Source organism: Oryctolagus cuniculus, chromosome 9, assembly GCF_051225735.1.
Source record: "Oryctolagus cuniculus isolate XC-2025 breed Fujian yellow rabbit chromosome 9, ASM5122573v1, whole genome shotgun sequence".
Classification (NCBI taxonomy): Eukaryota; Metazoa; Chordata; class Mammalia; order Lagomorpha; family Leporidae; genus Oryctolagus; species Oryctolagus cuniculus.
In genome coordinates this window covers 773635-785740 of record NC_142875.1, presented here as the reverse complement: position 1 = coordinate 785740, position 12106 = coordinate 773635, and the positions used below count along the sequence as shown (strand labels likewise).

The 12106-nt window shown below is 55.0% G+C and overlaps 1 protein-coding gene across 5 annotated transcripts in view; it reads right to left on the bottom strand.

The window, feature by feature from the left end:
- Positions 1 to 368: 368 nt before the first annotated feature.
- Positions 369 to 12106, bottom strand: part of PCID2 (PCI domain containing 2) — a 36608-nt gene continuing 24870 nt past the window's right edge. For all 5 annotated transcript variants that reach the window (XM_089303361.1, XM_089303363.1, XM_051841700.3 and 2 more), the window contains 7 exons: positions 10356 to 10431; positions 9575 to 9716; positions 6357 to 6457; positions 5652 to 5725; positions 5406 to 5531; positions 4157 to 4280; positions 369 to 770 (listed from right to left, as the gene is read on the bottom strand). In XM_089303361.1, coding sequence (XP_089159487.1) covers positions 681 to 770; positions 4157 to 4280; positions 5406 to 5531; positions 5652 to 5725; positions 6357 to 6457; positions 9575 to 9716; positions 10356 to 10431 — 733 coding nt within the window. In that variant the 3' untranslated portion in view covers positions 369 to 680. The remainder of the gene's footprint in view (positions 771 to 4156; positions 4281 to 5405; positions 5532 to 5651; positions 5726 to 6356; positions 6458 to 9574; positions 9717 to 10355; positions 10432 to 12106) is intronic.

Sequence of the window (12106 nt, the reverse complement as noted above, 5' to 3'; positions counted from 1 at the left end):
GGCGGCGCCTTCCCCAGCAGGAGGAAGCACCGAGTGCCGAGCCCCGGGCCCTGGGCAAGAGGGAGTTCACTCTGCACAGTTCCCTGCACAGCTGTCTCCTCCTCTGCACGCTTCATAGACGACCTGTGCGCCCTGATGAGGCGGGCCAGCAGCGGCGCCAGGGACTGCAGCCGTACCCCAGCAGGTCAGGGGTGACCTGGCGAGTGTGGTCGGGGTGAGGCCGCAGCCTGCAATCCCCTCTGACACGGCGGAGGGCGCCGCCCCCAGACGCAGCCTCCACACCCCCGCCCACACAGGCCAGCTGCACCACCTAGGATACTTCAATCCAATTGCTTGGCCTTGAAAAGAAGCCTTAAGTTGGCCAAGCATTTCGGACGTTTAAATTTAATAAATAGAAACAGAGGTGTCCTGGGAGACGTAACAAAGCATATGCCATTTGCACAAATTCAGAACGCTTTTTTCTACAAAAATAACAAACAGCCAGAGGACGCCTCTGTGAACACTGGGGACAAGCAGAGCGGGGCTGCCCTGCCTGGCCACGTTCGGGGAAGGCCCACAGGGCTCTGGAGCCCGGGAGAGAACGCCAGGTCGGCCCAAGGCTGTGGTCAGCTCCCAGCGGTGTGACGAGCCCCAGCGTCCCGGGGAGCACCCTCCACGCCGCAGAGGCGGGCTTGGGGCACTCAGCACACGGTGGACAGCGGCGGGAAGGGGTTCTGCTTGCTGACGACGAGCTTCTGGTGCTGGTGCGAGATGTAGCCCTTGATGTGACCCTGCAGAGGAGGCGGGCCGCGTGTCTGTGTCTGCCTCACGCCCAAGAAGCTGGGCACCGGCACCCTCCCGCCCAGCCAGAGGTAACGGCACCGTGCAACTCACTGGCAGGGAAACGTGGAGACACACACCACACCCCACGCACACCCCACGGCCCGGGAAGGTCTGAGCCGGGACAGAGGAAATCTTCCAGGACCACCAACAAATGCCTTTCCAAGCAGGGCCTCACAGGCTAGGCCAACCCTGCTCTGGAGCTGCGACACTGCCCGGCACCCTCACTCACGGCGTCCACCAAGTACAGCAGCAGTGAGCACTCACTCACCCACACACCAAGTACAGCAGTGAGCACTCACACTCACCATACACCAAGCACAGCAGTGAGCACTCACACTCACCATACACCAAGTACAGCAGTGAGCACTCACACTCACCATACACCAAGTACAGCAGTGAGCACTCACACTCACCATACACCAAGTACAGCAGCAGTGAGCACTCACACTCACCATACACCAAGTACAGCAGTGAGCACTCACACACACCATACACCAAGTAGAGCAGCAGTGAGCACTCACCATACACCAAGTACAGCAGCAGTGAGCACTCACACTCACCATACACCAAGTACAGCAGCAGTGAGCACTCACACTCACCATACACCACGTACAGCAGTGAGCACTCACACACACCATACACCAAGTAGAGCAGCAGTGAGCACTCACCATACACCAAGTACAGCAGCAGTGAGCACTCACTCACCATACACCAAGTACAGCAGTGAGCACTCACACTCACCCATACACCAAGTACAGCAGCAGTGAGCACTCACACTCACCATACACCAAGTACAGCAGTGAGCACTCACACTCACCATACACCAAGTACAGCAGCAGTGAGCACTCACACTCACCATACACCAAGTACAGCAGTGAGCACTCACACACACCATACACCAAGTAGAGCAGCAGTGAGCACTCACCATACACCAAGTACAGCAGCAGTGAGCACTCACACTCACCATACACCAAGTACAGCAGCAGTGAGCGCTCACACTCACCCATACACCACGTACAGCAGCAGTGAGCACTCACACTCACCCATACACCAAGTACAGCAGCAGTGAGCACTCACACTCACCATACACCAAGTACAGCAGCAGTGAGCGCTCACACTCACCCATACACCAAGTACAGCAGCAGTGAGCACTCACACTCACCCATACACCAAGTACAGCAGCAGTGAGCACTCACACTCACCATACACCAAGTACAGCAGCAGTGAGCGCTCACACTCACCCATACACCAAGTACAGCAGCAGTGAGCACTCACACTCACCCATACACCAAGTACAGCAGCAGTGAGCACTCACACTCACCATACACCACGTACAGCAGCAGTGAGCACTCACACTCACCATACACCACGTACAGCAGCAGTGAGCACTCACACTCACCCATACACCAAGTACAGCAGTGAGCACTCACACTCACCATACACCAAGTACAGCAGCAGTGAGCACTCACACTCACCATACACCAAGTACAGCAGTAGTGAGCACTCACACTCACCATACACCAAGTACAGTGGCAGTGAGCACTCACTCACGGTGTCCACCAAGTACAGCAGCAGTGAGCACTCACACTCACCATACACCAAGTACAGCAGCAGTGAGCACTCACACTCACCATACACCAAGTACAGCAGCAGTGAGCACTCACACTCACCATACACCAAGTACAGCAGTAGTGAGCACTCACACACACCATACACCAAGTACAGCAGCAGTGAGCGCTCACACTCACCATACACCAAGTACAGCAGCAGTGAGCACTCACACTCACCATACACCAAGTACAGCAGCAGTGAGCACTCACACTCACCATACACCAAGTACAGCAGCAGTGAGCACTCACACTCACCATACACCAAGTACAGCAGCAGTGAGCACTCACTCACCATACACCAAGTACAGCAGCAGTGAGCGCTCACACTCACCATACACCAAGTACAGCAGCAGTGAGCACTCACACTCACCATACACCAAGTACAGCAGCAGTGAGCGCTCACACTCACCATACACCAAGTACAGCAGCAGTGAGCACTCACACTCACCATACACCAAGTACAGCAGCAGTGAGCACTCACACTCACCCATACACCAAGTACAGCAGCAGTGAGCACTCACTCACGGTGTCCACCAAGTACAGCAGCAGTGAGCACTCACACTCACCATACACCAAGTACAGCAGCAGTGAGCACTCACTCACCATACACCAAGTACAGCAGTGAGCACTCACACACACCATACACCAAGTACAGCGGCAGTGAGCACTCACACTCACCCATACACCAAGTACAGCAGCAGTGAGCACTCACACTCACCCATACACCACGTACAGCAGCAGTGAGCACTCACACTCACCATACACCAAGTACAGCAGCAGTGAGCACTCACACTCACCATACACCAAGTACAGCAGCAGTGAGCACTCACACTCACCATACACCACGTACAGCAGCAGTGAGCACTCACACTCACCACACACCACGTACAGCAGCAGTGAGCACTCACACTCACCATACACCACGTACAGCAGTGAGCACTCAACACTCACCACACACCACGTAGAGCAGCAGTGAGCACTCACTCACGGTGTCCACCAAGTACAGCAGCAGTGAGCACTCACACTCACCATACACCAAGTACAGCAGCAGTGAGCACTCACTCACCATACACCAAGTACAGCAGCAGTGAGCACTCACTCACCCATACACCAAGTACAGCAGCAGTGAGCACTCACACTCACCATACACCAAGTACAGCAGCAGTGAGCACTCACTCACGGTGTCCACCAAGTACAGCAGCAGTGAGCACTCACACTCACCATACACCAAGTACAGCAGCAGTGAGCACTCACACTCACCCATACACCAAGTACAGCAGCAGTGAGCACTCACTCACCATACACCAAGTACAGCAGCAGTGAGCACTCACACTCACCATACACCAAGTACAGCAGCAGTGAGCACTCACTCACCATACACCAAGTACAGCAGTGAGCACTCACACTCACCATACACCAAGTACAGCAGCAGTGAGCACTCACACTCACCACACACCACGTAGAACAGCAGTGAGCACTCACACTCACCCATACACCAAGTACAGCAGCAGTGAGCACTCACACTCACCCATACACCACGTACAGCAGCAGTGAGCACTCACACTCACCATACACCACGTACAGCAGCAGTGAGCACTCACACTCACCCATACACCAAGTACAGCAGCAGTGAGCACTCACACTCACCATACACCAAGTACAGCAGCAGTGAGCACTCACACTCACCATACACCAAGTACAAGAGCATCCAGGACTCTACGCACCATGTATATCAAGTTGGCAAGGATGCATTGCACTTCGTCAATGTCCACGTCGTCCACCTGCATGAACTTGAGGGCAACCAGAAAAGCGTCCAGAGACAGCTGGTGTGTCCTGAGCAGCAGGTACCTGCGAGAGGGCATTACGACACACAGGTGCTTGTCGTGGCCAGGAGATGCTCAGACAGTGGGGACAGCACCCTTTAGTAGCTGGTACCTCAGAGCAATGAGAAAATCCTCCCACCTCCCAGATACTCTTAAAGTAAGAGCTATCAAATTGTGGCTTTTTGGGGCTGGCACTGTGGCATAACGCTGCCCCCTCCAGTGTAGGCATCCCATACAGTTCAAGTCCCAGCTGCTCCACTTCTGAACCAGCTCCCTGCTAATGCGCCTGGGAAAGCAGCAGAGGACGGCCCAAGTGCTTGGGCCTCTGCACCCACATGGCAGGCCAGGATGCCCCTGGCTCCTGTCTGCAGATCAATCCCGCTCCGGCCACTGCAGGCATTTGGAGAAGTGAAGCAGCGATAGAAGAACTGTCTCTCTCTCTCTGCTGCTACCAGCATAACTTTTTTTTTTTTTTTTAAAGATTTACTTATTTATTTGAAAATCAGGGTTACAGAGAGAGAGAGAGAGAGGGAAGGAGAGGCAGAGACAGAGACAGAGACAGAGAGAGATAGAGATCGATTGATCTTCTATTCATTGGTTCACTCCCCCAGATGGTCGCAGTGGCCGGAGCTGCACTGATCCGAAGCCAGGAGCCAGGAGCTTCTTCCAGGTCTCCCACACAGGTGTAAGGGCCCATGGATTTGGGCCATCTTCTACTGCTTTCCCAGGCCACAGCAGAGAGCTGGATTGGAAGTGGAGCAGCCGGGACTTGACGGGCACCCAGGTGGGATGCCGGGACTGCAGGTGGCGGCTTTATCTTTACCCGCTGTGCCACAGCGCTGGCCCCCAGCACAACTTCTTATACTGGGCATTTCTTAACTAAAGATGTGTATTTCAGCGTCTCTGAAATCAGGACGTAGCTCACAACAGCTGGCAGCTGATGGCGTCAATGAAACGCTACCCACTCACAGCTCTCCTTACTGTTGGGAACGTCTTGAACGAGCCAACACTAGGGAGAGGGGTCTTCACCCAAACCCCACTTCTCCCCCAGAGCCCTGGGCGGGGCACCGCCCCACCTCCGCGGCAGGGCCCTGAGGAGGCAGCAGCCCTCTGCCTGCAGGCGCGAGCGTGGGAGCTGTGAAACACTCACACTTTCTTAAAGAGGTTCCTGTAGGTGATGATCTTCAGCTTCTCCAGGATGAGGAAGATGCCACAGCGAATGAAGAAGGTCTCGTGCTTCGCCAGCGCCTCGTTCAGCAGGAGCAGGCTGCCCTCGCTGGGGGGTGACACGTGGGGTCACAAACAGAACACCGAGAGCAGCGCTTGTCCCTGCGACTCACGTAGCGTGCACTTTCAGCTCTGTACCTCCCACCCCCAGGGGCGGGCAGCACTCTACCTCACAGCTTTGGTTACTTCGGCAAACTGCATGAGGTGGTACTTCTTCAGAAGCTCAATGGTCGGCATGTGACCCTACGACAAAGAGGCAAATTTCCAGAGTGAACGTCACTTCCTTTGCATGGAATTGTCCCAACAAAATTTTTATCCAAGAATTAAGCTTTAAAAATGCAAGCTGGACTGCTCCGTAGCTGAGTGCTGACTACAAACGTCACGGCACTCCAGGGAAAAATAGAGACAGCTCCGGCCTAGAACAGGAAGGCCCAGCACAGTAGTTCCGTCCCCAGAGTGTCCCGTCCCGTCATCTTCATCCTGCCACACACCACGGGGGAAGCCATGAGGGGGAAACACTCGTGTACGCAGAAGTGGGAACTCAGAACCCCTTTCAGGAGGAATCGGCCCCACAATGGTTGTCTGGAGCGGGCGTGGAAGCGGGGCAGGCACGACGTCCCCTGCATTCCAAGCTGTCTAAACTATGTGAAGCCTCAACCACACGCAGGCTGACGCGAGGGGAAAAGCTGTCGCTCTGAGGACGTCTGCTCAATCAGCGACCGCGCAGCTGCAATTTCCTTTCGCGAATCCACAGTAAACTTGGGTGACTAAATGCACATCCCCATAGCCAGCCTGGAATGAGCGTGAGCTGAGGTCAGGGGAGGACACAGGCCGGCGCCGCACGCGCAGCAAGCCTTCCTCGCGGCGGGCTCACCAGCAGCATCTTCACGGGAAGCAGGTAGATGAGGATCATCCTCTTGTTCTTCTGACTGGAGCGGTGGCAGTGCTCGAAGGCAAAGGACAGGTACTCCTCGGCTGCAGAGAGAGGCCGGCCCCGTCAGACCCGCCGCACCCCGGCCTGCTACTCGCCCCGCTTCATCCTCACCTCAAGAGCAAGGCTGCGGCCCAGCCTCCCCTCCACGGGGCGGGCCTGCCCCCATGGTGCCCACGCTCACGGGAACACGCTGCCCAAGTGTGGCTGCGGGACGCTCACGGGAACACGCTGCCCAAGTGTGGCTGCGGGACGCTCACGGGAACACGCTAAGTGTGGCTGCGGGACGCTCCAGGAACACACTAAGTGTGGCTGCGGGACGCTCACGGGAACACGCTAAGTGTGGCTGTGGGACGCCCGGGACCACCACACACCCAACAGGCACCTAATTTATTTATATTCGTTGCATCCTGGCAGCAACATGTCTCACGAAACAGACTTGAATTTAATAATTTCAAAATACAAAGATTCAGTCTGCCACGATTCAACCTACTAACTGCACAGCAGAGACCACTGCACCAGCGAGGGCCCAGGGACCCTGCACGTGCCCACTGCACCCAGCGAGGGCCCAGGGACTCTGCACGTGTCCACTTCTTCCAGCTAGGGACACAGGGACTCTGCACATGCCCACTGTACCCAGCGAGGGACCCCAGGGACTCTGCACGTGCCCACTTCACCCAGTGAGGGACCCCAGGGACTCTGCACGTGCCCACTTCACCCAGCGAGGGACACAGGGACTCTGCACATGCCCACTTCTCCCAGCTAGGGACCCCAGGGACTCTGTATCTGCCCACTCACACCCAGCTAGGGCCCAGGGACTCTGCAGATGCGCCAAGAGCTGAAGGGCACAAGGCCAGGCTGTGCACCGAGAAGCCTGTGGCTCCAGGACATCACAGCCCTGACCTCCCGTCTCTTTGCCAGACAATGAGCGATGGATGACAGGGGCTTGAGGCTGAGACACCAGACAACGTCCATGACACTCATGAACCACCTCTGGCTGTCAGGCACGCACACCCCCACCTACTGCATCTGCAGGAGGGACACAGCAGCCCCAGAACAGACCTAACAGAATATGCTTTCATAGCTTCTGCCTGCACGGTTTATATTTGGAGGGAAAAGAAACCAGATTGGGGAAGAGCCATGAGAGTCTTTTTTTTAAAATTTTAAAAATTTTTTTATTTATTTGAAAGACAAAGTTGCAGAGAGAGGTAGAGACAGAGAGAGATCTTCCATCCACTGGTTCACTCCCCAGCTGGCTGCAACGGTTGGAGCTGGGCCATTCTGGAGCCAGGAGCCAGGAGCCAGGAGCCAGGAGCCTTTTCCAAGTCTCCCACATGGGTGCAGGGGCCCAAGGACTTGGGCCGTCTTCCACTGCTTTCCCAGGCCACAGCAGAGAGCTGGATTGGAAGTGGAACAGCTGGGACTCGAACCAGCACCCATATGGGATGCCGGCACTGCAGGCTAGGGCTTTAACCCACTGCGCCACAATGCCGGCCCCGAGAAAGTCCTTTTTTAAAAGCCCTCGATCTAGGGGCTGGCGCTGTGGTGCAGCGGGCAGAGAGGCCACCTGGAGTGTCAGCCTCCCGTGTGGGTACTGGTTCGAGTCCTGGCTCCTGCACTTCTGACCCAGCTCCCTGCTCATGTACCTAGGAAAGCAGCAGCAGACAGTCCAAGTGCTGGGCCCCTGCACCCTCCAGAAGCAGCTGCTGCTGGCTCCTGCTTCAGCCTGGCCCAGTCCCAGCCATCGTGGCCCTGTAGGGAGTGAACCAGCAGGTGCAAGATTTCTGTCTCTCCTCTCTCTAACTCTGCATTTCAATTGAATAAATAAATCCTAGAAAAACAGCCCGAGAGTACTAGAATGCTTGTGGAGAAGGAAGCGGTTATTGGCCTGCACAGGCCTGCTGCGGACCAGTGGCAGTGCACAGCGCATGGGGGCGGGTCCCCAGAGCCTTACGCTGATGGTTAGGGCGGTGGGTGGCGGCAGCCTTGCAGCCAGATCCTCAGCAGGGGCCGCGCCGGGCCCCACTGCCCTCTGCTTCCTGCCTGGCCCCGTGCCAGTCCCGTCTCCACACGCTGTCTCCAGACCGACCTCTCCAAGTTAGCGTCTCTCCACACTGTCTGACGAAAAGCCACAGTGAGACCCAGAGGAATCAGCGTGACAGAGAGCCTGCGCCTACGGCTCCAAGGGAGAAAAGCTGCTGCCTGAAGTTACACGCTTGGTGTACCTGGGAGAACGAGCTCAACACACAGCTAAAGTGAGCTTTAAAGTGTGACCTTAACAGAACACAAGAGAAAATAAAGAACCACCTGCCGCCAGCTGATGCAAGATTTTAAGAGCAGGGCACGCGTTTGGCACAGGGCAGTGGTTAGGTCACCACGCGCAACGCCCTCCGCCCGTACTGGGAGCGCCTGGCTCTGCCTCCCACCCAGCTTCCTGTTCAGGTGCACCTGGGAGGCTGCAGCTGTGGCTCAAGTGCTCAGGAGATGCGGGCACAGCTCCAGGTTCCTGGCCCGGCCCTAGCCCTACATGTCGGAGGCACCTGGGGAATGAACACATGGATGGGAGACAACTGTCTCTTTTTCTACCTTTCAAGCAAAATAAAAGTAAATTTCTACTTTTGGTGCATGCTATCTGAGTTTCTGAAACCCTGCACTGGTGCTGTAGGGACGTCATCCATGGCTAGTGTGGAAACCCACAACCATGAAACACGGTGCCAGGGCTAGGCACCCCTCACTACCAGCTGGTAGTGAGCAGTCATCTGCAGGTGGAGTGTCCCAGGCACCGTCCCCAGCTCTACGGGGCCCTTCCTTCCAGTTCCCTTGTCAGCATCACCAGCGTACGCGACAGGTCCCAAGGCACAGGACAGCAGCCCGGGCTCCGACTCTCCCTGGAGAAGGGTCAAGCTCAGGGACCTTCGGCTGCAGCGGGCACTGGAGCCCAGCGCGGCCTGCAGGAGCCCAGCGCAGACTAAGACCCTTCAAATGAAATTTTCTTCTATTTAGTCAACTTCAACGTATTAAATACATACAAAATAAAACTCCAGACTTGCATCTGTACTCTACGTAAATAACAACACCATGACTGTGCTCCCAAAACAGTCGGATTGCTCGAGGGTTGGGAGAGCAGTCTCCCATGTGTGGCTGGGTGGCCGCGCGTGTACCTTGTTTAAAGTCACTATCAAACATGGCCTTGCGGCCAACGTAGTACTTGTAGGTCACTCTCTGGGCAGTGCTGTAGTCATCTTTCAGGTTTGAGCTGTCGATGGCTCTGATCAGGGGTTTACACAGATGGAGTTTGTTGATCTATAACGATAGCAATCGTTCAACATAAACAACAAGAACCACCAGACAGGAGGCAGAACAAACGTAAATGTCTGCTTTACCAGGCCTGCCCCTTAAACTGAGAATCACAAACCTGTTACACCACCAAGATCTGCACAGAACAGTAAAACTGAAGCAAGAGGCTGCCTGGTGGGGCCGGCGCTCCCCCGGCAGGCCCTGAGCAGTGTGCCGGGATGCAAGGGGCTACACAGGCAGGATAGGCTGGGGGCTCTGCTCCCCAGGGCCAGAGGGGCAAGTCCCAGCCACTCACGCATGACAGCCCCTCTTCACTCGGCCGACTTTACACAGCAAACACTGAGGCCCTTCTCCGCCCAGCGACATATGAGCCCACGGTAATAATTTCAGCAAGGACGGGAGGTCCGAGCCAGACTCGTGCACAGGATGCCCCGTCCACCACACGGGGCGAGTCGCTGCACACCAGGTGTCGGCTTCCCTGTGCTGGCAACGCTGGCCTCGGAGGCCGCTGCACACAAGTCCTCTGCCCTTCACTTAGTGGGCACTCAGTGAATACAGTGACAACGCCAGGAGGCCCGGTAATAACCACACAAACAACACGACATCTGGGAAGATGTGGGGAGGTCATAGAGATATCAAGCATACCTTAAAGTAAATTTTAAATAACTGATTCACCAAGAACAGCATTCCCCACTTCTTAGAATCTTCTATACCAGCACGACTGTGGGAAAATAATTGTTTTTAACATTACAAAAGAAATAAAAAATGTATTTATAAATCACAAAATAAGCTGCCTAAACAAATCACCATGAGATAAAATCCCACAACTCCAGTGATACTCATCAAACAAAATAGCAATCTGAAAATAATGTCTTATCTAGTAAGTAAAACTGAAAGGAAGAACCAGCAAACCACGAGCTTGAATCCCAGCTAAGCATGTAGCTCACACACCCCGGCGCGCCAGCTGAGGTGTAGCCAGTCTGCTGATGCACAGCTAATTACTACAAAGTTGTTGTTATTATTTTTTTAATATAGAAACCTGCTTTCTGCCATCATCACAACAAAATGAACTTATGAACTACACAGAAAGCACCCACTGAAGCTGTTTGTAGTAAGTGCTGAAGCGGGGCCGGCGCTGTGGCGCAGTGGGTTAAAGCCCCAACCTGCAGCGCCAGTATCCCATATGGGCGCCGGTTCATGTCCTGGCTACTCCACTTCTGATTCAGCTCTCTGCCGTGGCCTGGGAAAGCAGAAGATGGCCCAACTCCTTGGGTGCCTAAACCCGTGTGGGAGACCCGGAAGAAGCTCCTGGCTCCTGACTTTGGATCAGCTCAGCTCTGGCTGTTGCAGTCATTTGGGGAGTGAACTAGTGAAATGGAAGACCTTTCTCTCTCTGGCTCTACCTCTCTCTGTAACTGTCTTTCAAAGAAATAAAATAGTTCTTAAAAAAAAAAAAAAAAGTGCTGAAGCAAGAATGTCAACAGCAGTGAGGGGCAGCGAGTGGGGGTGACAGGAATGTCCCCTCCCCAGTGGGCCAGGGCTGACACCGGCTGTGTGCACTCAAACCTCAGCCAACACACAGCTAGGATTCGTGGACTCCCTGCATGTGAATCTCGCCCAGAAGGTAACAGAGAACCTGAAGTACCAGGGAGCGTGGCCAATGCTTCCAATGAACTCTGAACTGTATTTCAGGGAAATACTGAGGAAAGGGGGCAGGCGGTGGAGAAAGACACGAGCATTCCCCACAGCAAGTGTGCTAAGTGTGAAGACGCGGTGGGGAGACAGTGAGTTACCGCAAGATTCTTTCAACTTGGCTCAATGTTTGAAATCTTTCATGATAAAGCTGAAAAAGTTTCAGAGCCAGTCAGCCATATATTGCCACTCTGCAAGGGATTTTTTTAAAAAGATTTTTATTTTTTATTTGAAAGTCAAAGTTACAGAGAGAGAGTGAGGGAGCTCTTCTACCACTGGCTGGAAGGTGGATTTACCTGCTACGCCACAGCACGGGGCCCATGCAAAGGATTCTTCTACACTGAGTGTGCAGACCTCCAGACTGCAGTGCAGAGAGGCCCAGGAAAAGGCCGCCTGCGAGGACCAGGCCGGGCAGCCGTGGAGAGGCCGCCTGCGAGGACCAGGCCGGGCGGCTGTGGTGCAGTGGTCAGGCCGCCTGCGAGGACCAGGCCGGGCGGCCGTGGTGCAGTGGTCAGGCTGCCACATGCAATCCCATCTGAGTACTGCTTTGAGTCCCAGCTGCTCTGCTTCCAATCCAGCTCCCTGCTAATGCACCTGGGAAGGCAGCAGGTGATGGTCCAAGTACTTCGGTCCCTGCCACTCATGTGGGAGACCACAACAGAGTTCCTGGCTCCTGGCTTTGGCCTGGTCCAGCCCTGGCTGTT